At 36.0% G+C, this 20924-nt stretch overlaps 1 protein-coding gene across 8 annotated transcripts in view; it reads left to right on the top strand.

The window, feature by feature from the left end:
• The window catches only part of NETO1 (neuropilin and tolloid like 1), a 126403-nt gene that overhangs the window by 71756 nt on the left and 33723 nt on the right, over positions 1-20924 (top strand). For 4 of the 8 annotated variants that reach the window (XR_008516022.2, XM_054538080.2, XM_054538079.2 and 1 more), the window contains 3 exons: positions 2173-2214; positions 2294-2460; positions 12805-13033. Coding sequence is in view for 7 of the 8 variants with exons in the window: in XM_054538080.2 (XP_054394055.1) it covers positions 2173-2214; positions 2294-2460; positions 12805-13033 (438 nt within the window). In the remaining variant the exon portion in view is untranslated. Of the gene's footprint in view, positions 1-2172; positions 2215-2293; positions 2461-12804; positions 13034-20924 lie in introns of those variants that run through there. The other 4 variants (XM_024235945.3, XM_009252473.4, XM_054538083.2 and 1 more) reach the window with 2 other exon arrangements.

Raw genomic sequence — 20924 nt, 5'->3', positions numbered from 1 at the left:
TGAGGCAGGAGAATGGCGTGAACCCGGGAGGCGGAGCTTGCAGTGAGCCGAGATCACTGCGCTCCAGCCTGGGTGACAGAGCCAGACTCCGTCTCAAAAAAAAAAAAAAAAAAAAAAAAAAAAAAATCTATTTTGAAAACAGCTTTGCAAAGGAATCTGTAACTTGTTTCAAAATGTGTTAACACTTTCTAATAGTGTCTGTAGTAAAATAAGTCTAAATAGCTCATATGATCACATTGATTGTAGCATGGCCAATCCAAGCCTCTCAGTTTCAACAGATCAGTTCACATAACTGTTTGACAAAGCAAGAAACAAACAACAACAACAACAAAACCTTTAATGAAGATAACTAAACTAACAATCAGCCTATAGTTACAGGTTTTGCATATCCAGGCACACAGCCATACAAAGAAACGCACTTAGATACCCACGTACATATTAGCACACATAGTCGTAATATGCAGAACTAATCTCTTCCAGAAAGGATGCTACTTTTTATATGGCAGTCCTGAATTGTTGTTGAGCCATGTCTCATAAAATATTTCTAACTCTAAAAGGTTGTAACTTATAGCTGATGCCGTGGTAGTAAGAACAAATGCGTTTCCCAATCATCTTTTAAATTGTATGCCAAGTTCCTTTAACATATAGTCATTGATGCCTTCACCCACTCATAAGTCAAAGAAACCTCAACTCAAAGTGGCAAGGGCTGCAAGGACGTGTATTATTCAAAAAGCAAAAAGCCCAATTTCAGGTAGGCAGGAAGAATAATAAGTTCAAGAGATCACCATGGTAGCTGTAGTTAATAACGATATATCCTATAATATACTTGAAAATTGCCAGAATGTAGATTTTAAGTGTTCTCACTATGCAAGAAAATGATAGATACATGTGGTAAGACATGTGAATCATCTTGATTTAGCCATTCGACAATGTACACATATATCAAAACATCACGTATCAAAACATCACATTGTACACGATGAACATAAACAATTTTTACTTGTCAAATGGAAAAAAAACAGTATAAATCTTGGAGAAATGCAACTCCAGAATAAGTTACTCCATAAATATATACAATGACTATATACTTGTAATAATTAAAAATTAAAAATTTTTTAAAAATAGGAATATATGTGCATCAAATAAGATAATACAGTGTCTCAGTGACATCATTAATGACTCATAGTCATTATGCTCTTCATCACAGTTAGCCTTTTATTATATTAACACCTTCAACATTGAAAGGTGGCTAATGCATGATTCCACGATGTCCGATACAAGCATGACTGCAATGAGAGCCAGAAAAGTGGTACACACCTTGTCTCTATTACGAGGAAAACTTTCTCAGAAGCTCTCTAAAAGGCTCATCTTTATATTTCATTGGCTGCATACCTACCTCAAAATCAATTCCAGGAACAAGAATGAGACCCCCAGTTTGCCTTTTCACCATTAGAAAACATCTTAGACTCATGACACAGCAGGCTTCCCCTGAAATACATAAATTAGCAGAGGACAGGTGGCTGAGCCTGGGCTTGACTCCGAGGAAGACAGGGAGAGTGGGTGTTGAGTTGACAAACTAGAATACTGAGGAATGCTTTGAAAGTTAGCATAGTATGAAATGTTGCAGAGAAAGATTTGATGAAAACAGGATTGTTCAGTCAGCCAAAGGAGAGGAGTTCTAGATTTTACATCTTAATTTGTGCTTCAAATATTCTAGTTAAAAACTGTGTTACTACACTTTACAGAATATTTTGAATCAGAAAAGAGGATAGTATGTAGAACGAAGGGAAATTGCCTCAAACCTTGAATTACCTATTGATACTTTTTACAAAAATGTCTATTCTCCTGTTATAGAGGATAGATAATATGACTAATTTAATTATTCTACCTATGGAGTTATAGGTAATGAGTAAGATTTTTATTTGATAATTAGAGGCAGGAATGGCATTAGAAAAAAAATTTAAATAGTGATTTTGTATTGAGAAAAACCTTGTAGTAATACTAAATTAACATTTCAGTCCCAACATCATTATGCACTTTTTATTTAATCATTTACTTTTCCCTAATGTGTTTTTTAAGGCAGATTTCTGGAAAATTTAATGATATATAACTTAAACTCACTGTAAGTAATAAATGTAGAATGGGACTAATTGTCTTTTCTCAATTTTTAAGATCCTGACTTTAAGGACCTTGGAGCTTTGAAACCATTACCAGGTTGGTAAAATAGATATTTAATACCGTTCAGAAGACTTTGTTTTCTGCTATGAAATACACTTTTGGTTTATTATTCAAGCTCCGTTTTTGTGTGTTTGTTTGGCATTTTGTTATTTAGCGTGTGAGTTTGAGATGGGCGGTTCCGAAGGAATTGTGGAGTCTATACAAATTACGAAGGAAGGCAAAGCTACTGCTAGCGAGGCTGTTGATTGCAAGTGGTACATCCGAGCACCTCCACGGTCCAAGGTCAGTCTTAAGATGAAACCCACACTTGACAGCTGACGTGAGAAGTGTCTATAACAAGCATTGCTTTGAAGCAACTGGACGTGTCTAATACATTTCAGAGTGCAGCCATCATAGGTTATGATTTCATTTTGGTTTCTGAGATGTAACTTGTCTTCTCTTGTCCAATCTAAATTTGATGTCGTAAATAGCAATCTAGAGAATGAGTTGAAGAAATCATTTGATAATCTAGACAAGAGACTTTAAGGTAAGTCGACCTCTCTGAAACATGGATTGAAATGGTATGCAAGAGCCATGGCTCTTAGTATAACTACACTTATGCTTTTATTGTCAATATCTGCAGTTGGTTTATTTTGTAAACTAAAATTCTATCTGTAGAGGTTTTTCTGGGGCCTACAAAATCATGAATATCTGGCATGTAAAATACAAGTGTGGTAAGGGCTGGCAGCAATGGTAACAGGGCCTGGGAGATCCTGTGTCCATTTGAAGGAGACAGGCATGAGTTAGCTGCCCATGAAGCTCTTTGTGATGCTGTTATGAGAAAATGTGGGTCCAGCATTATCAAACCCTCCATTATTTCTCATAACTTGCCAAAAATCTAGATTTTATGTTGATCACCCTGATTTTTGAGGGTTGGCAACACATTATAAAAATTAAAAGTATTATTACATGTATTAAACTAAATTTATTGTGGGCTAGATTTTGACTCAGGACCCCATTTTGGAAACACTTCCATAGAACAACTATGTTGATTCTGATTATGGAAATATTTTCCAAAATGCAGAGGATGAGTCATTTTGTGCCAGCAGGTATCATAGGGCTAAGGTGTTATTTGTTCATTCTCCTGTTTTTGTTTTTATTCCTCAGTTACAAAGTTATAAGAAAAAATATTGACTTACTAGATTTGTAGTCATTTATTTATTGAGGCTGAAACTGTGTGTTATTTAATTAATTGATTTTGTGACTCTGTAAAGTCACAAGCACTCTGCCAGCTACACGAAAAAGCAGGCCAGGCCCTGTTCTCAGGTGCTTCCGTTTAGTTCTTAGACCAATATGTAACAATAATTTAAGCAGTAAGGTTAAATCCTTGGGGTATTTGTAAGATATAACAGAGAGAGAGAAAAGACCCCTTACACCAGATAGGGTAAGTCAATGGTAGAATCGTACAGCTGCCAGGATCTTGGTGAATCTTAATGAGAAGCATTGTGTCAAGTAGACAAGTTGACAAGGCTCTCCAGACAGAGGGAATAGCATCTATCAGGTCATGGAATCATAGGAGAGAAGAGAGTACGCTTTTCCAGGAATAATGTAATTGCACGTGACCAAATGAAGGCGTGGGTTGAGAGGTGGTGTTGATTCCTTAAGCTAAAGTGTTCCTCAGGCCTCTCTAAAGAACTCAGCCTTCATCCGGAGTGCTTCAGCGACATACAGAAAAACAAAGCAGAAAAGTGATACGACCAGGTTTGTATATTTGGAAAATTGTTTTTTCCTGCAAAGAAAGGACAGAGGAGTCAACACTGCAAGCAGGAGACCAAGTGGGAAGCTGTGGCGGTAATCCCAGTGTTGGAAATTAGGCCATGGTGGTCCAATATGAGGGAAATATTAGAGAGAGAGAAGATAGAATTTGGTGACTGGATATTTAGGCTGAGGGGAAAAGAAGAGCCCCCCCACCTTTTATGTTGTTTTTTAATTTTTTGTTTTTGAGACGGAGTCTCATTCTGCCTCCCAGGCTGGAGTGCAGTGGTGCGATCTCGGCTCACTGCAACCTCCACCTCCCACCTCAAGCGATTTTCTTGCTTCGGGAATTACAGATGTGTGCCACCACACCTGGCTAACTTTTTTTGTATTTTTATTAGAGACGGGGTTTCGCCATGTTGGCCAGGCTGGTCTCGAACTCTTGATCTCAGTTGATCTGCCCACCTCGGCCTCCCAAAGTGCTAGGATTATAGGCATGAATCACCACGCCCAGTGAAGAACCTTTTTTGAGGGCACTGATTTTTCTTCACTTGACTTTTTTCTTGAATATGTCTCTAGGGTTTGCATATAAAGTGGAAATGTGGCACCTTTCCCCCAACTTTCAGTTACAGAGATTCAGAGATCATTCTCCAGCTTCCAGCTTTGATGCTAGCATTTCTCTTTGCCTCTGAATAAATCTTGAAGTTAATTGCATTATGAAGAAAGACAGTTATTTTTCTTCTATTTTTTTTAAGTCAAAAGCTGTTGCTCACATGAAACCACAAAAACCCACTACCTGTATTACAAGAGAGCTAGGTTGCAGTTTATTATGCTGTTTTCATAAGATGTGGATTCACATGCAAGGGCTATTTATTTTTCTTAGACTCTATGAATGAAAGATTTTTAAAGACTTTTTGAAAAACAGGATTATATGTGCCCCACCTTACTGTCATAACCAGTACCTTTGTCACTGCAGTCTTAAGGAGAAAGTTTTCATGACAGTGTAAATGCACACCCTCTTCTTCCAGCTGGTAAATAGACTGTCTTTTGTACAATCCCAAAGCGACAATAACCGATGTACCTGTCTGTTACAGAATTTGGCATTCCGTGACCCAAAGGGGAAGCTGCCTGCAGAGCTGGACAAAGATGGCTCTATTGTAACAGGCTTTCTCTGTTCAATTAAAGGTTAGAGGATGGGAAGTGGCTTTGAATACTGTGGAGAAAAGCACGGACTGGAGATTACTGGCTCTGTGGACTTTCTATTTTTGTAGAGCTCCTAGCAGCTTATGAGGATAGACTATCAAAGCTCAAGTTAAACTTGAAATGGCTCGTGGTGAATATTTGAATGACACCTGGTGACTGAACCATATTGCACAAGGAAAGTGCTGAATAGCTTACTTGGCTCTATTAAAATGTATACACATTATTTACTGCTTTTCCAGCTTTTGACAAACAGAAAATATAATACCTGATGTCTCCTTTACTAAAGAATATTAATCTAGATGGTCCCCTTTAATTAGAATGTGATTAATCTAGATTTCATAGAATTTGGAAAACCAGAGGCAGAAAGAACCTTGCTGCTGACTAGATCATTTAAAAGATGAAAAGACTGAGTCAGGATAATGCAATTCAATAGGAGTTAACAAAGGAGTGTAGACATGTGCCTCTCTGAGCAAATACTCTGGGGTCTAATTCAGAATCTGGTCTGGAAAACAGCCACCAGAATGAAATGATGGGAGACCAAATCATGGTAACTATTAATTTCATGAAGGCTGGACCATATTTATCTCCAGATACCCAGTGCCAAGCACAATGTCTGTGACTCAATTAAAACTCACGGAATAAATAAACGGATTATTTCTTAAAATAAAAAAGGACATGGTAGCAATCTTTAAACATCTGAAGGACTGTCACATGAAACAGGAATAAGACTAATCTTCAGGAGTAAGACTTTTAAGTACTGTGATTTATTTGAAAGTTTGAAACTAGAGAAAAAGCTATTAATGTAACCCAGAGAAGCCTTTCATTTTAATAACAGAGATTGAATGAGATTTCACCAGAGGAATCCAAGCAGAGTCTGGCAGAGATTTTGTATAATAGTTAAAAGTCAAGTAATATTTTGGCACAGATAACATGAAAGTCATCTGAAACCAAATTCAATGAATCTATGATAAGTGACTTGCCCAAATATTTGGCTAGTTAGCAACAGAGCTGGAGCAAGGTTAACAACTCCCAATTCCTGTCCTAGTTTGCTCTTACAAAACCACATTCTTTGAGGAAATGATCAAGGTTTTTAAAAATTAATTTTAAAATATTTTTAAAATTTGTTTTTAATTGACAAATAATACTTGTTTATATTTATGGGGTACGGTGTGATGTTTCCATCATGGAATGATTAAATCAAGCTAATTAACAAATCTATCACTTCCCATTCTTATCATTTGCTAGGACGGGATAAGAGACAGAGTCAAAATATGTATAAAATACATAAATGAAGGTAATTTAATGTTTAATGTTTTTGGATAATAAAACTCTAGCTTACACAGTTTACTCATTTCATATTTAAAGTTGACTCAATTTGTTGTTAACTAATTCAAAAATATTTTCAGTCAAAATAAAAATATAAACACTTGACAAATATAGTAAGTCTCTTACACTAAAGTTGTGATAAAGGTATTAAAGTTACTTATCTAATGAACACAAATTTCCAGCCCTAATTGCTGGGATTGTGAATATGATAAATTTGCCTATGTGATTAAAGTTACCAGTCAGGTGACTTTGGGATAATCAAAAGGTAGATTATCCAGGTGAATGTAATCTAATCACTCGAGCCCTTTAAAAGTAGAGCAGATTCTTTAGATGTGAATGAAAAGGGAAGTAAGAGAATCAGTGGATTAAGAAATGTGTTCTAGGAGTGAGGGTGACCCCAGGAAGCAGTCCTCAAGAAAGTAGAGACCTTGGTCCCAGAACTGTGAGAAACTGGATTTTCACCCTCATCTGCCCTCGCCAAAGAATCCAGTACTTCTTACCTACAAAACTATTAATATTAGATAGTACATGGGTGTTATTTAAAGCTGCTAAAATTGTGGTGATTTGTTACGGAGCAATAGAATATTAATGCAATAAACCAAGTGTAGTAACTGTAATTGATTACAAAGATAAGCATCAAGGGTTCTGAAGATTGAGCCTGCTTTTATCTCCAAAAAGTGAGAATAAAATTTGATAAACAAAGTAAAAATTTAAATAGATAGGTAAATACTAAAAAATTTGTACAGTTCAGGTTTTAAAATGGCATTTTTATACTCTCATATTTTCGACAGATACTCAGGTGGACTCTAAATATTTTGGTACTTGTTTATATATGCCAGAAAATTATTTTTTATTGTTATATCAGGAATTGTTGTGCCGTGCACATGCGTGTGTGTGTGTGTGTGTGTGTGTGTGTATGTGCTTGTGTGTTAATATTTTATAAAGCATTAAGATGTTCTGGTTCCTTCTCCAAAAATAAAGGGAACATTGATACCGTCCGAATGGAATATTCTACGTAAGTTTATAAACCTGACATGTCTGGTCAATAATAAAATAGAAAATTCAGAAATCCTGGGCTACATACTTTGTAGAATTTGATTTTATTTATAAAGGTATCTAGTAGTATTGAAACCATGTACAGCGTTTCTCAGACTGCGACAGATTTAATTTTTACTTATTAAGGAGAAAACTGTTCTGGCAAGTCATAAATAATTGTGTCAAATAATGTCTATTTTCTGTATATCATTTTGATATGAGGGGAGGGACCTGGTTGAGCAGTTGGTATTAAATTTTGTTTGTGAATATCATTACTTAGTAAATTGTTAGCTAGATTTATTTGCTTTACATATAAAAAGGGGTTCTGCTTTCTATGTGATTTGAAAAATAGATATTACTAGAAATTATTTATATGTTGTGAAGTTTTCCATGTCTTGGTCAATAAATTATCTTGTCAGCTCCAACTCTTTATGATTGATTAAAAAGAATGCATCAAAATGATTCACTGAGAAGAGATGATAATCTATTTTACTACTGTTATATATTACTCTGTTTATCATTTTCTCTTTTTTTTTCAGTAAGTGACTAAAGAGCTTTCTGTAGTTTGCTACATTAAATAATTCTTTCTGTTAGTATTATTGTGGTACAAGATTTAAGCTAATGAGATAGTCATTCAAATCATAATATATAGAGAGATTTTACATGACATACTCTAGAGTTAGTATGGGAAAGCGTGATCCCTTTTTCTGGATAATTGAATTTGGCTTTTGTATTGACAGCTCTGGACCCAGTAAAGTATATTCTCTTTTTCTATATAATAAAAAATCATTGCCGTCACTAGGTCATAGGTAAACACTACTGAATGCTTCAGACGTGATTACCTGGGATCTAGTGACGGCAATGATTCACTTACTCTCTAATTAGTGTTCTATTTAATAAGAAGGTCCTTTAATAAGAAGATGCTTAGGTAGCAGTGATTGCACTTCATGTACAAATGCAAGACAGTCACCTCATACAGAAAATATAGAACTGTCAAATGAAAAAAATATAGGGCCAATATGCAAATTGACTTTCTAACTATAGCAATATTCTTATATAAAATATTTCTATTTTTAAAGAATTTAAAACTGCCATTTATTTTTGAGGGACACATTTATTTTCTATAAATTTTATTTATAACTTGATAGTCAACATCTTTTCTAGCTCATTAGAAAAAGTGGATAATTTTGCTTTGCTTTCTTATTTATTTGATTACTCCTTTTGTTTTAGATTGTTTTCTTTAAGAATATAACTTTCTTTCTGGGCTGTAAGTTTGAGCATTTAAAAACATTACATAAGGCTGCATAGTGTGATGAGTATCCAAGTGTTAGGCAGATCTGACTTCAGTACCAGTCCGTTACTTAAGTGACATTACTGTGTCACTCTGAGAAAGTTACTTAATTTTTATAAACTTCAGTTCTCTTCATCTTAAATGATTATAACAAGTATCTATTGTTGTTGGGAGATATGAAATAATGCATTAGCAGTGTCTTAAGCTGTCGTCAATATAACACGCAAACTTTCTTTTCTTAACAATAAATTAGTATTTTAAGGTGTGTTTCTACATGCAGTGTTAGAAATTTTAAATAATTGTTGAAACACCTTGAGCCACTGAAACATTTCAACTTGAAAACATCAGGTGGTCTAGTAGTTTTTTTGTATTAGCCAAACAATTGTTTAAATATTTTTCCTCCCGTGGGCTTAGTACTTGGTTTTTATAACTTTGTAAGACTATTGGGAGAGATGCGTCATTTTGTATCACACTTCAAAGGAGTGGAACGCACTCTTTACTTACCCTAATCTGTGTTCTCCTGCTTGTGACAATGTTTACTTCCAATTATAATTGCATCTTTTTTGAGAGCTGGTAAACTTGTTGAGTTTATTGCATAGTATTTTTAGAGTATAAGTACATGTTTGAATTTTTGTTCCACTTAACACGTTTGTATAATACCTAGATTTTAGCTTTTATTTTTACAGTGTTTTCAGTTTGTTTACTTTTAGTCAAAAAAGTAAACAAAAGTAAACAAACTGAAAACACTGTTGTGACCTGATGAAAAGAACCTTAAATCCGGAGTGGGAAATTTTAATGCTTTTTAAGGTTTCCACATTAATTCACTTATGATCCTGGAGCAAGTTATTATTTTTTTCTTCTTTGCTCCAGCTTTTTTTTTTTTTTTTTTTTGAGACGGAGTCTCACTCTGTCGCCCAGGCTGGAGTGCGGTGCAGTGGCACAACTTCCAGCTTTCTAATAAAGGTCGTCTGAAAAAAAAAATCTTTTTTTTTTTCTCATGTTAACATTTAAAAAACAAACGAGTTAATATAAACTTGGAAGTTTAACATTTTTAGATGCATATATACCTTCTTAAACTGGATATTTCTGAAATTCCCTGAATAATTTTATTTATTTATTGTTTGTTTGTTTTGTTTTTTTCTTTCTTTTTATTATTATTATTATTATACTTTAAGTTTTAGGGTACATGAATAATTTTAGAAGTAAAATATTGTGTTGGGAGGAGAAATCACAGATGGACTGCATGAGTAATATCTGAGTTTTAGATAAAATAAAACAAAGCAATAACCTGGGCATACAGAAAATGAAGGCCTCATTGGGGCATATGTCTCTCATAAGGCTGTAGCAATGGCAGGTAATTTAAATAAGCATCAAAGTATTTGGAAATTTTAGAATGGCTTCCAACTTCAATGCTACAAATTGCTCATATATGAAAATCGTCCTACCTTGCAAAGCATACTACAACTCGGTGCTTTCCACTGTTGTTCAGTTTGATTCATTTGTCCACATTTCTCTGATTTTGTTCTTTCTCATCAAATTGTGTCTGGATTTCCTCATTTAAAACTTCACATTCTATTTTCAGCATCTTACAAGTCTGCAACATTTTGTCTTGTCCTTTTATGTCATAATTTAGATCTATATTATACCTTGTTTTGAGAATTACTGCATATAATTTCCACCGTATATAATAAGACTATTCTATGTAATTATCATTATTTATAATACTTAAATGTCTGTCATATAGGTGCATGATAAATATGAACGCTGAACAAAGGAATTCAATAAAGAAAATGAAACTTCCAGTTAATTAATCATTCACAAACATTTCTGGAGTGTTTACTATGTGTAAAATATGTATTAATGCTTAGAATACAAAAATATGAACCACTGATTCAGCTTTTTGAGAACACAAGTTTATTAGAAGGGACATAAAACCTATAACTATGGCTTTAAATATGTTCAAAATCACATGGAGGCTATAGAGATTAAGTCTGCTGCGATCGGGGAGTGGGAGCAGTGAAAACCTTTCATTGACGTGCAACCGTTGAACTATCTTGACAAATCAGGAAGAGGTTCCTAGACAGAAGATGGAGAATGACTACTTCATGTGAAGCTAATGTCATGTTCATAAAGGGTGGCTTTTTTGAAAATATTTATAATGTTGGGAGATAAGAAGGATGTAAATTTGCTAGTTGATGTCTTTAGACTTTTTAAAAATTATACACCAGTTACAAATTTTAGCTATACCTAATGTTAAATGACGAGTTAATGGGTGCAGCACACCAACATGGCACATGTATACATATGTAACAAACCTGCACATCATGCACATGTACCCTAAAACTTAAAGTATAATTAAAAAAAGACTGTGATTATTAGATTTGTTTCTTAGAAACATAACTTTGGCTAGAGTAAACTAGTTTTTATTAGAGTAAACTTTGGGGCTGTAAGGAGAATCTGTACCTTGCAACCATCCATGCTGGTCAGGAGAGTGTTGAAATATTATAGAAATGTGAATGGACATGGAAAACAACTAGTTTGAAGGTGAAATTGACAGGAACTGGTGCCCTGTTGAGTAAGAACATGGAGGACAAGAGATACATTTTCACTAATTTAAATAGTGAAATTATAATATTTAGGACAGACATACTGGATCTGGAAGAAATTATATCAGTTTCAGATTTTATGAAATAAGAAAAAATACATACAGAATGATGAAAGAGATGAATGTTTGCTTGAATGCCTTGTCTTTAGTTTATATCCATGTTAAATTAAGAGAAATGCATTTAAGAGGAAATAGCATATAGGCATTCATATTAAAATAAAATGTAAAATATTCAGGAGATATCTGTATGAAAGATGTGTCTTTATTAGGAAACCATTCTAGGTATCCCTCTCACAGTGCATGGGTCTTTTGGCTTTATATAATTTCCACTCTTTGACATTCTATCTTATTGTCATGGTTTAATTGACATACATTTTCAGCACTGGCCCTCATTCTTTTGTTCACCGTGATATCCACAATGCCTTGAACAGTGTCTGCAACAATCACAGGCCAAGCTGTGGATGCCACTGAATCGATGGATGCATGAACAGATTATTTCTTCATAGACTTGTATTTGGTTGAATGAATTCCTTGTGATTTCAAATGCACATTAGCCAAGAGTCAAATAATGTCTGTTGATGGAAAAGCGGTACACCTAAGGCAGCATAATGTCTGTTGATGGAAAAGCGGCACACCTAAGGCAGCATAATGTTGTGAAAGAATTACGGACTAGGAAGTGAGGATGCTCACATCCAATTTTCAGTTTATACCATCTGAGTCTGAGCTTCTTCATCTGAATATGACAATAAAATGGGCCACTTTATAGAGCTGTCAGAAGTGTTACAAAATAACATATAAAGCAAGTTGCACGGTACATTTTACTCATAATTTTTATTTATGTAGCTTAGCTAAATGGCTTGTCTATATATGGCATGAATGGTCAGACACTAGCTTGGCCTTTTTATAAAAAATTATACTTTGACTCAAAAATGAAGCAGTGTATTTATGTTAAATAATTTAAACAAATCAGAGACTGTCTTTCAGTATCATTTTTGTTTTTCTTTGGTATTAATAAAAATCACATATTTTTGTACATTTTTGGAAGTAAAAGGAAGCCATGGAACTGAAACAAGAATGTATCAGGAATACTTAAAATACATTTTGCTAATCGAAGTAAAACAGTGTGTAGGTATGCAAAACTAGTAACTGATTTCCAGTAAGTTATGAGAAGACACAAAGCGAATTTGGGTAAAAATACTCAGCTCTAGAAAATGGTGCATTTAAGTAAAGAAAGGATAATAGCATTTGAAAAAAAATATTAAACACAGTTTGTTCTTATCGTACATCTTCTTTCTATCCATAAGGGAAAATAATAAGATTGATTGCAATCAAGATTGTCTTGTGAGACTGAAAAAGAGAAAAGGAGTTCTGGTACTTACTGATGTACATTCATATTTTGATTTGTGGAAATTATTTCATTTTTGTTTTATAGATTTACTTACGATTCTTGGACTATGAGATGCAGAATTCAAATGAATGCAAGAGGAATTTTGTGGCTGTGTATGATGGAAGCAGTTCCGTGGAGGATTTGAAAGCTAAGTTCTGTAGCACTGTGGCTAATGATGTGATGCTACGCACGGGTCTTGGGGTGATCCGCATGTGGGCAGATGAGGGCAGTCGAAACAGCCGATTTCAGATGCTCTTCACATCCTTTCAAGAACGTAAGATTCTCTGCACTTGACTTGTTTTTCCTTCATATATGCCATATGATGCCAGTTTCATAAGCTGTTAATGGTGTTTTCTTCACACAGTGAGCACAGCAGGCTATTCTCTAATACATTGTGTAAACCACCAAGGTCCTCTTTTTTTCATTTTGATCCATGACAGGAAAGAGTTACATATTATATTTTGCTTTCTTATTTCAACATACGCACCATAGCCTCTCTTAAGACAGTTCACACTATTCAACTGGGAAATGATGAATTTCATTTGTCTTTGGTTTAGCTCTTAGGAAGCCTATGGAACTGATGCAGCAGCTTCTGATGAAGTTTGGGTTTAAATCTTTAAAAACCTGCGTAAAAATGTTTGGTAGGTTCTTTTTAGTAAGCTTCTTTTGCAGTCCCATTTATTTCAAATAGGTTTGTGACCTCAGAGTTCCAATTAAAGTAGGTAAGGAGAGAGAATTGCTTGGGTAGATAGTAAATGGGAAAAGTTTCAGAAAATATTTAAAACAGCACAATGGGTGATATCCAGAGTCAAGGGCAAATCACAGAAACTTTAGAAAGTTATGTTCTAATAAATAATGAGTCATACTAATAGATATATTCTGAATATTTGTTAGAAACCCTGAATATTTCATGTGTTACAAATTTATGCAAGTGAAAAAGGATTCTGAGAAATTTAACTTTAAGAAATAAGTACCTTGTGACATGAACAGATGCTTTGAAAAGAAGAACAGACACTTCATGTGGCCAGCAAGCATATATAGATGTTCAGCATCACTAATTATTAGAGAAATCCAAGTCAAAACCACAGTGAGATACCATCTCACACCAGTCAGAACAGCTGTTATTTCATTTATTTATTTGTTATTATTATTTTTTGAGACGGAGTTTTGCTCTTGTTGCCCAGGCTGGAGTGCGATGGTGCGATCTCGGCTTACAGCAACCTTCGCCTCCCGGGTTCAAGCGATTCTCCTGCCTCAGCCTCCTGAGTAGCTGGGATTACAGGCATGCACCACCATGCACAGCTAATTTTGTATTATTAGTAGAGATGGGGTTTCTCCATGTTGGTCAAGCTGGTCTCAAACTCCTGACCTCAGGTGATCCGCCAGCCTCGGCCTCCCAAAGTGCTGGGATTAGAGGCGTGAGCCACTGTGCCTGGCCTCAGAATAGCTGTTATTAAAAGTCAAACAATAACAGATGCTGGTGATGTGGTGGAAAAAAAGAGAACACTTACGCACTGCTGGTGGGAATGTAAACTAGTTCAGCCACTGTGGAAAGCAGTTTGGCAATTTCTCAAAGAACTTAAAACAGGTCCACCATTTGACCCAACAATCCCAATACTGAGTATAAATCATTCTGTCATAAAGACACATGCATGTGTGTGTTCATCACAGCACTGTCCCCAATGTGTTCCCATAGCAAAGGCATGGAATCAAATGAGATGCCTTTCCATGCTAGACTGCATAAAGAAAATCTGGTACCTATATATTGTGGAATACAATGTAGCCATAAAAAAGAATGATACCATGTACTTTGCAGTAACATGGATGGAGCTGGAGGCCATTATCCTTAGAAGTCTAATACAGTAACAGAAAATCAAATACCGCATGTTCTCACCTGTAAGTGAGAGCTAAACACTGAGTCCATATGGACAGAAAGAAGGGAACAACAGACTCCAGAACCTACTTTAGGGTGGAGGTTGGGAAAAGGGTGAGGATCATAGTACCCCTATTGAGTGCCATGCTTATTGTATGGGTGATGAAATAATTTGTACACCAAACTCCCGTGACACACATTTTACCTACATAGTAAACCTGCACATGTACACCTGACTCTGAAACAAAAGTTAAAAACAACTTTAAATGAAAAGAAATAAGCACCTTGTATTTCAAAACTATGTATTTTTATATTCTTAGAAAAGACAATACAATATTTTTGAAATTTCAATGATTTCTCTTATTGTCAGCAGCAGAGCAACCAATACTGTTTTAAATTCATAAATGTTAAGTGTGTTAGACAGTTATTTTGTATAATGAATAAATCGTTTGGGCTTTAAATTCCCTTTTAATTACCCAGCTGGGGAATTTTATGACACCAGAAATACTGAATGTCACTCAGTCTTTCTAAGTCTTGACACCATCATCTAGTGTGTCAAACATCTCTCCCAGCTTTATGTCGGATTAAAACAGTATGCTGTTATGTATTTGTTTCAGTAGTTGATTAAAATGTTAGAGGTAGTGCATTTTTATCTCAGCAAAATACTTGAGGAAAATTTTTTCATTTTATTGACAAGCATATGAGATTCAGGCTACAAGACAACACCCTTGGTGGCTCACTGCTGATTGATCTACCAAATTCAATGAATCATTCCTTCAGTGAGGGAATTTCAGGGTTCTATATTTATTCAGTATTCTTATATGTCTTCGGGAATAACATACCGAGAACTCGTATTTAATTTAAATGATAAAAATTTGGAAGGGCAAGCTAATATATTAAATGATACAGTCCAGATTTTAATAAATAACAAAAATCTGTAATTTTTAATCGAAAGTATACCATAAAATATAATAGAGATATATGATAAAAGCATTATATTTCAAAAATCAATAACATAGAGGAACCCTGATGCCTAGGACGGTCATGTGGTCTTATTTCATTCAAACTCAATGTGAGTCAATACTTTGATTATGACTGATAAAAATAATCTTAAACAATATTAGCATATATTAAAGTTAGTGGAGTAACAATGCAAAAAAAGATTTTAGTCTTGTAGGAAGCTGCACCAATCAAAATGCAAAAGGCACAGTCTGTTCTTTCCTGACTCTTATTAGTGAGGAGAGTAATCACCTAGAAGAGGCTGACAAAGATGTAATGCCAAATAAGAAGAAATGTTTACTTTAGAATTTATTGTTGTTGTTCAAAATGTGATAACTACCTCACACCTATGTCTCATGGGTCTCAAAGGTAAGATTTATGTTTGAAAGTTATAGGGAAACTTTTGAGCACAATTTAGGGGGAAAAATGTTTATCTTGTGAGTTGTGATATTCAAAATTTGAAAGAATGCCTATGAAGGATATGAAATATGGATAGATGGGTGATTGGATCTGAAAATGGATTATTATCTGGCATGAACGGTATAGAGGAATCATCTGTGTAGGTGAGGTGAAAAGACTGGCTAACATCAAAGATCCCTTTCAACTCTGAAAATAGATTAAGTTCTATGAGTCTTTAAAAATCTGCATAGATAAGAAATGGTGAACTGTATATATGTTGCATATATTATTATAAATATGTCTATTTGAGACTATAAAAAATAGAGTTTCAAGGCATGTGATTAAATTATCTCTGGAAGTCATTGAAGTGGGTTGACTTTTCAATGAGTAATCCAAAAGACACAGGGTGTTCTTCCTACAGAGGCACCCATCCCAATATGTTCTTTCACAGTGGACAAATAATCACTCTCTTCAAATGATGAGTTTTAACAACAGCATTCTCTGTGATCATCTCATAAATTTACAGTAAGTTTCCACTGAAACAGGTTTATCCTTTATGTCATGATACCATCTATGTTGGTCTGAATGGTTCTGGGGCACCCCTTCAAAAATTCCTATGTTCCAAATCCAGTTGCCAAGGTGAGGGGATAAGGAGGTGAGGCATTTGAGAGGTGATTAGCTCATAAGTACAGCTCTCATCATAGGGGTTAGTCCTCTAATGATAAAGAGGGCCCAGAGAGCAGCCTTGCCCTTTCCACCAGGTGAGAACACAGCTAGAAAGTTTCATCCATGAACCAGCAGATGGGAACAGACACCAAATCTGCCAGCACCTTGATCTTAGACTTCCTAACATCCAGAACCGTTAGAAACAAAATCCTGTTTTTTATAAGCCACCTAATTTATTGTAGTTTGCTGTAGTAACCCAAACAGACTCAGACATTGCCTGTGTATATTTGTCATGTTTTACTTTTTATTGCGTTGGCTAAAATGGTGCAGGATTCTACCATTATTTATACCTAAGATCAAAGTCATCCTATGATGACATACATGGGTCTCGACTGTCTTTATTCATTGAAGTGAAAGTATTACACATAAGAGATGAAAACTTCAAAACAATAGAAAGTGGGCTTCAATCAGTGCTACTACTTGGAAATGGGTGGGTAGGGATCATTCTAAGGGTACTTAAGAGGAAGCAAAGATACTTTGTTTAGGGAGTTTCAAGTTCCTCGATGGTATTGCTTTATTCAATATTAGTGGCTGAGAGAGAATTTTGGCTTACATTTTTGTTGTGGCTGATGATTTTGGTTCTTCTAGAGGGTGATAGTTATACAACCTATTCATATATTTTTTATATATGGCTAATATATACAATTACATTAATATATATTAGTGTATATATAATCTAATATATAATTATACATTTAATATGTAACTATATGTCTAATATATAATTATATACATCCAATATATGCCTTATATATGTATATATAGTTATATGTATTGTCTAACATTTACTCCATTCATACACCCATGAAGTAAAAGTTGGAGATACAAAATCAGTGATCAACTTTCGTCTTATTCAAGTAATAAGAAAGTACCTGAATATTTTTCCTGGTGCCTACACATTTATGAAATAGTATTCCCAGTTCAGTGGTGAAGTGCTTACAGTGTACTGGTGCTTGAATGTTATGTCCTTTCAAAACTAAGAAGTTGGAATTTTTAATGCTGTTTACAAGCCGTCTAGTCTATGGTATTTTGTTCTAGCAGCCCAAGTGGACATACATAGAAAATTTCTGCTGATATGTGGGGATGTTGCTATAACAAATACCTCAAAATAGGTGGCAATGGCTTTGGAATTGGGTAATGAGTAGAGGCTGGAGGAGTTTTGAGGTGCTAGAAAACATTTACGTTGCCATAAACAGACCATTAAGGCTGATCCTGGTCTGGGCTCAGTAGGGGAGGAGGAGAATCTTGTTAGATAATTCCTAAGTTATTCTGAACAGAATGCTTATAGAAATATAAATAGTAAGGTCGTTTTGATGAACTTTCAAATGGAAATGAGGAATATGTTTTTAGACAATGGAGGAAAGGTCATCCTTGTTATAAATTGGCAAAGAATATGGCAGAATTGTGTTTATGCTCTCGTGTTTTGTGGAAGGTATTGCTTGTGAAGGATGAAATTGGATATTTTGCTGAGAAAATGTCTAGGCAAAGTGTTGAAAGAACGTTTGGCTCCTGACTGCCTGTCATAAAATCCAAGAAGAAAGAAAAGATTTAGATATGGAATTATTAATCAAAATGGAAGCAGAAATTAAATATTTGGAAAATTCTCAGCCTATTCATATTGTAAAGAATGAGAAAACATGCTTACAAGAAAACACCAAAGGTGTGGCCAAGCAGGCGTCTGATAAGTGTGGATTGGCCAACTCGGTGGAAATCAGGACCTATTGCTGAAGTCAGTGGAAGGATGACACTGAAGGTATGTCAGAGATTACTGCGCCTGCCTCTCGTCTCAGCCCCAGAGGGCCAGTGTCTAGGGGGACAGAATGAGTTGAAGGAGAAAAACCACTGTCCACTACTACCTCGTATCTCAAACTGTTATCCCGGCACTTTCTGGCAGCAGTCTTCCTCACTGCACCAAGTGGAGCGTGCACATTTTGATCAGCAAAGTTGTGGGGGCATGGCTGCCTTCACCTAGATTTCAAAGGGTACTTGGAACCCAGATAGAGAATCTTTGCAACAGAGCACACTGCAGAGAGCCCCCACTAACAATGGCAATCAGAATCAAGGGGTGGGGCCACCCCAGGTCAAGACCTTTAGAGACAAGGATATGTGACTTCAACCTATGAAGGCTGTGGCTGTTCCCAGAAAAGCAGTTGGGTAGACCTCTACCCCAGTGTGTTTAAAGGATAGAACACTAAGATAAAATTCTTTTTTTTTTTTATTTACTTTTTTTGAGATGGAGTCTTGCTCTGTTGCCCAGGCTGGAGTGCAGTGGCGCAATCTCAGCTCACTGCAAGCTCTGCCTCCTGGGTTCAAGCCATTCTCCTGCCTCAGCCTCTGAAGTAGGTGGGACTACAGGCGCCCACCACCAAGCCCGGCTAATTTTTTTGTATTTTTTTTTTTATTTTTTAGTGGAGACGGGGTTTCAACGTATTAGCCAGGATGGTCTCGGTCTCCTGACCTTGTGATCCATCCCCGTTGGCCTCCCAAAGTGCTGAGATTACAGGCATGAGCCACCGTGTCCGGCCGTGTTTTTCTTTTTTTTTTTTTTTTTTAGATGGAGTTTCGCTCTTCTTGCCCAGGCTAGAGTGCAATGGTGCAATCTCAGCTCCCTGCAACCTCCCCCTGCGGGGTTCAAGCAATTCTCCTGCCTTAGCCTCCCAAGTAGCTGAGATTTCAGGCATGCACCACTACACCAGGCTAATTTTTTTGTATTTAGTAGAGACTGGGTTTCACCATGTTGGTCAGGCTGGTTGCGAACTCCGGACCTCAGGTGATCCACATGCCTCAGCCTCCCAATGTGCTGGGATTACAGGCAGGAGCCACTGTGCCCGGCCAAGAAAATGATTCTTGAGCCTCAAGGTTTTGGGTTTGCTGGGGACCTGCTGCTTCTTTCTTATGTCTCCCTGTTGGACTTGGCATTACTGTCCTATGCCTGTCCCATCCTTTATTTTGTAAGGTTCATAACATTTTCATTCATAGATTTACAGCTTAAGAATGATTTGCCTCAGAATGCGTATGGCGCCTCACTCGTATCTGTTTTAGATGAGATTTTGGACTTAGAGTTTTAAATTGATACTGAAACAAGGTAAGACTTTTAGGGCTATTGGGATAAAATGAATATATTTTGCATGTGAGAAGGTCAAGGATTTGGGGGAAGAAGTTAGGGTTAGGGTTAGTCTGAAAGGTTATGTCACCTCAAAATATATATGGTGAGATCTGCACCTACCCAAGGTGATGATATCAGGAGTTTAGACCTTTGTGAAGTGATTGCATTATGGAGCAGAGCCCTCATAAGTGAGGTTAGTGCCCTTATGAAAGAGGCCCGAGAGAAACCCTTCACCTCTTCACCTCTTCTGCCATGTGAGAGTCCAAGATAGTTGTCCATGAAGAAGCAAACCCTCACCAGACTTCACATCTGATGGTGCCTTAATCATGAACTTCCCAGTCTCCAAAACAGTGAGAAGTAAGTTTCTGTTGGTCATAAGCTGCTCCCTTTATGGCATTTTTAGAGCAGCGCAAATGGACTAAGAGCATGCTATGGTTTGGTTTCTTTGTCTCCACCAAAACTGCTTTTGAAATTAGATCCCCAGTGTGGTGGTATTGAGAGGGGTAGCCTTGTGGGATGTATTTAGGTGATGGGGACAAATACCTAACAGCTTGATGTTGTTCTGGTAACGAGTGAGTTCTCACTCTCAAAAGACTGAATTTATCTGCTCAGGAATGGATTAGTTTCTACGATATGGGTTATGATAGAGCCAGGACGTCCCTCAGGTTTTTTAGCTCCTGTTTGCACATGGCCACTTCCCCTTGGAAACTCTCCACTGTGTTGCAACAAAGCATGAAATCCCTCACCCAAAGCCAGGGCCATGCCCTTGAACTTCTCAGCCTGTAGAACTCTGAGCTAAATACGTCTTTTTTTTATTTTTCATTTTTTTGGAAAATAAACTACCCCAGTATGCCTTTATAGCAACAGAAATTGAAACAAGACAGAGCATATTTGATAATAATATCCTAATATCTCTAAAAATTGCTTGCGATAGGACCATAGGATATTTTTAGGGGTTAGAAGACAATTTAGAGAGCATTTATTTCAATTTTTCACATTTTCTGAATTCAAACAGAAAAAAAGGGTTCATTGAAGTTAATTGACTTTCCCCATACATACTTA

The sequence above is a fragment of the Pongo abelii genome, chromosome 17 (assembly GCF_028885655.2).
Source record: "Pongo abelii isolate AG06213 chromosome 17, NHGRI_mPonAbe1-v2.0_pri, whole genome shotgun sequence".
Lineage (NCBI taxonomy): Eukaryota > Metazoa > Chordata > Mammalia > Primates > Hominidae > Pongo > Pongo abelii.
Note: the sequence above shows the minus strand (reverse complement) of the source record. Positions and strands in the feature narration are given on the sequence as shown.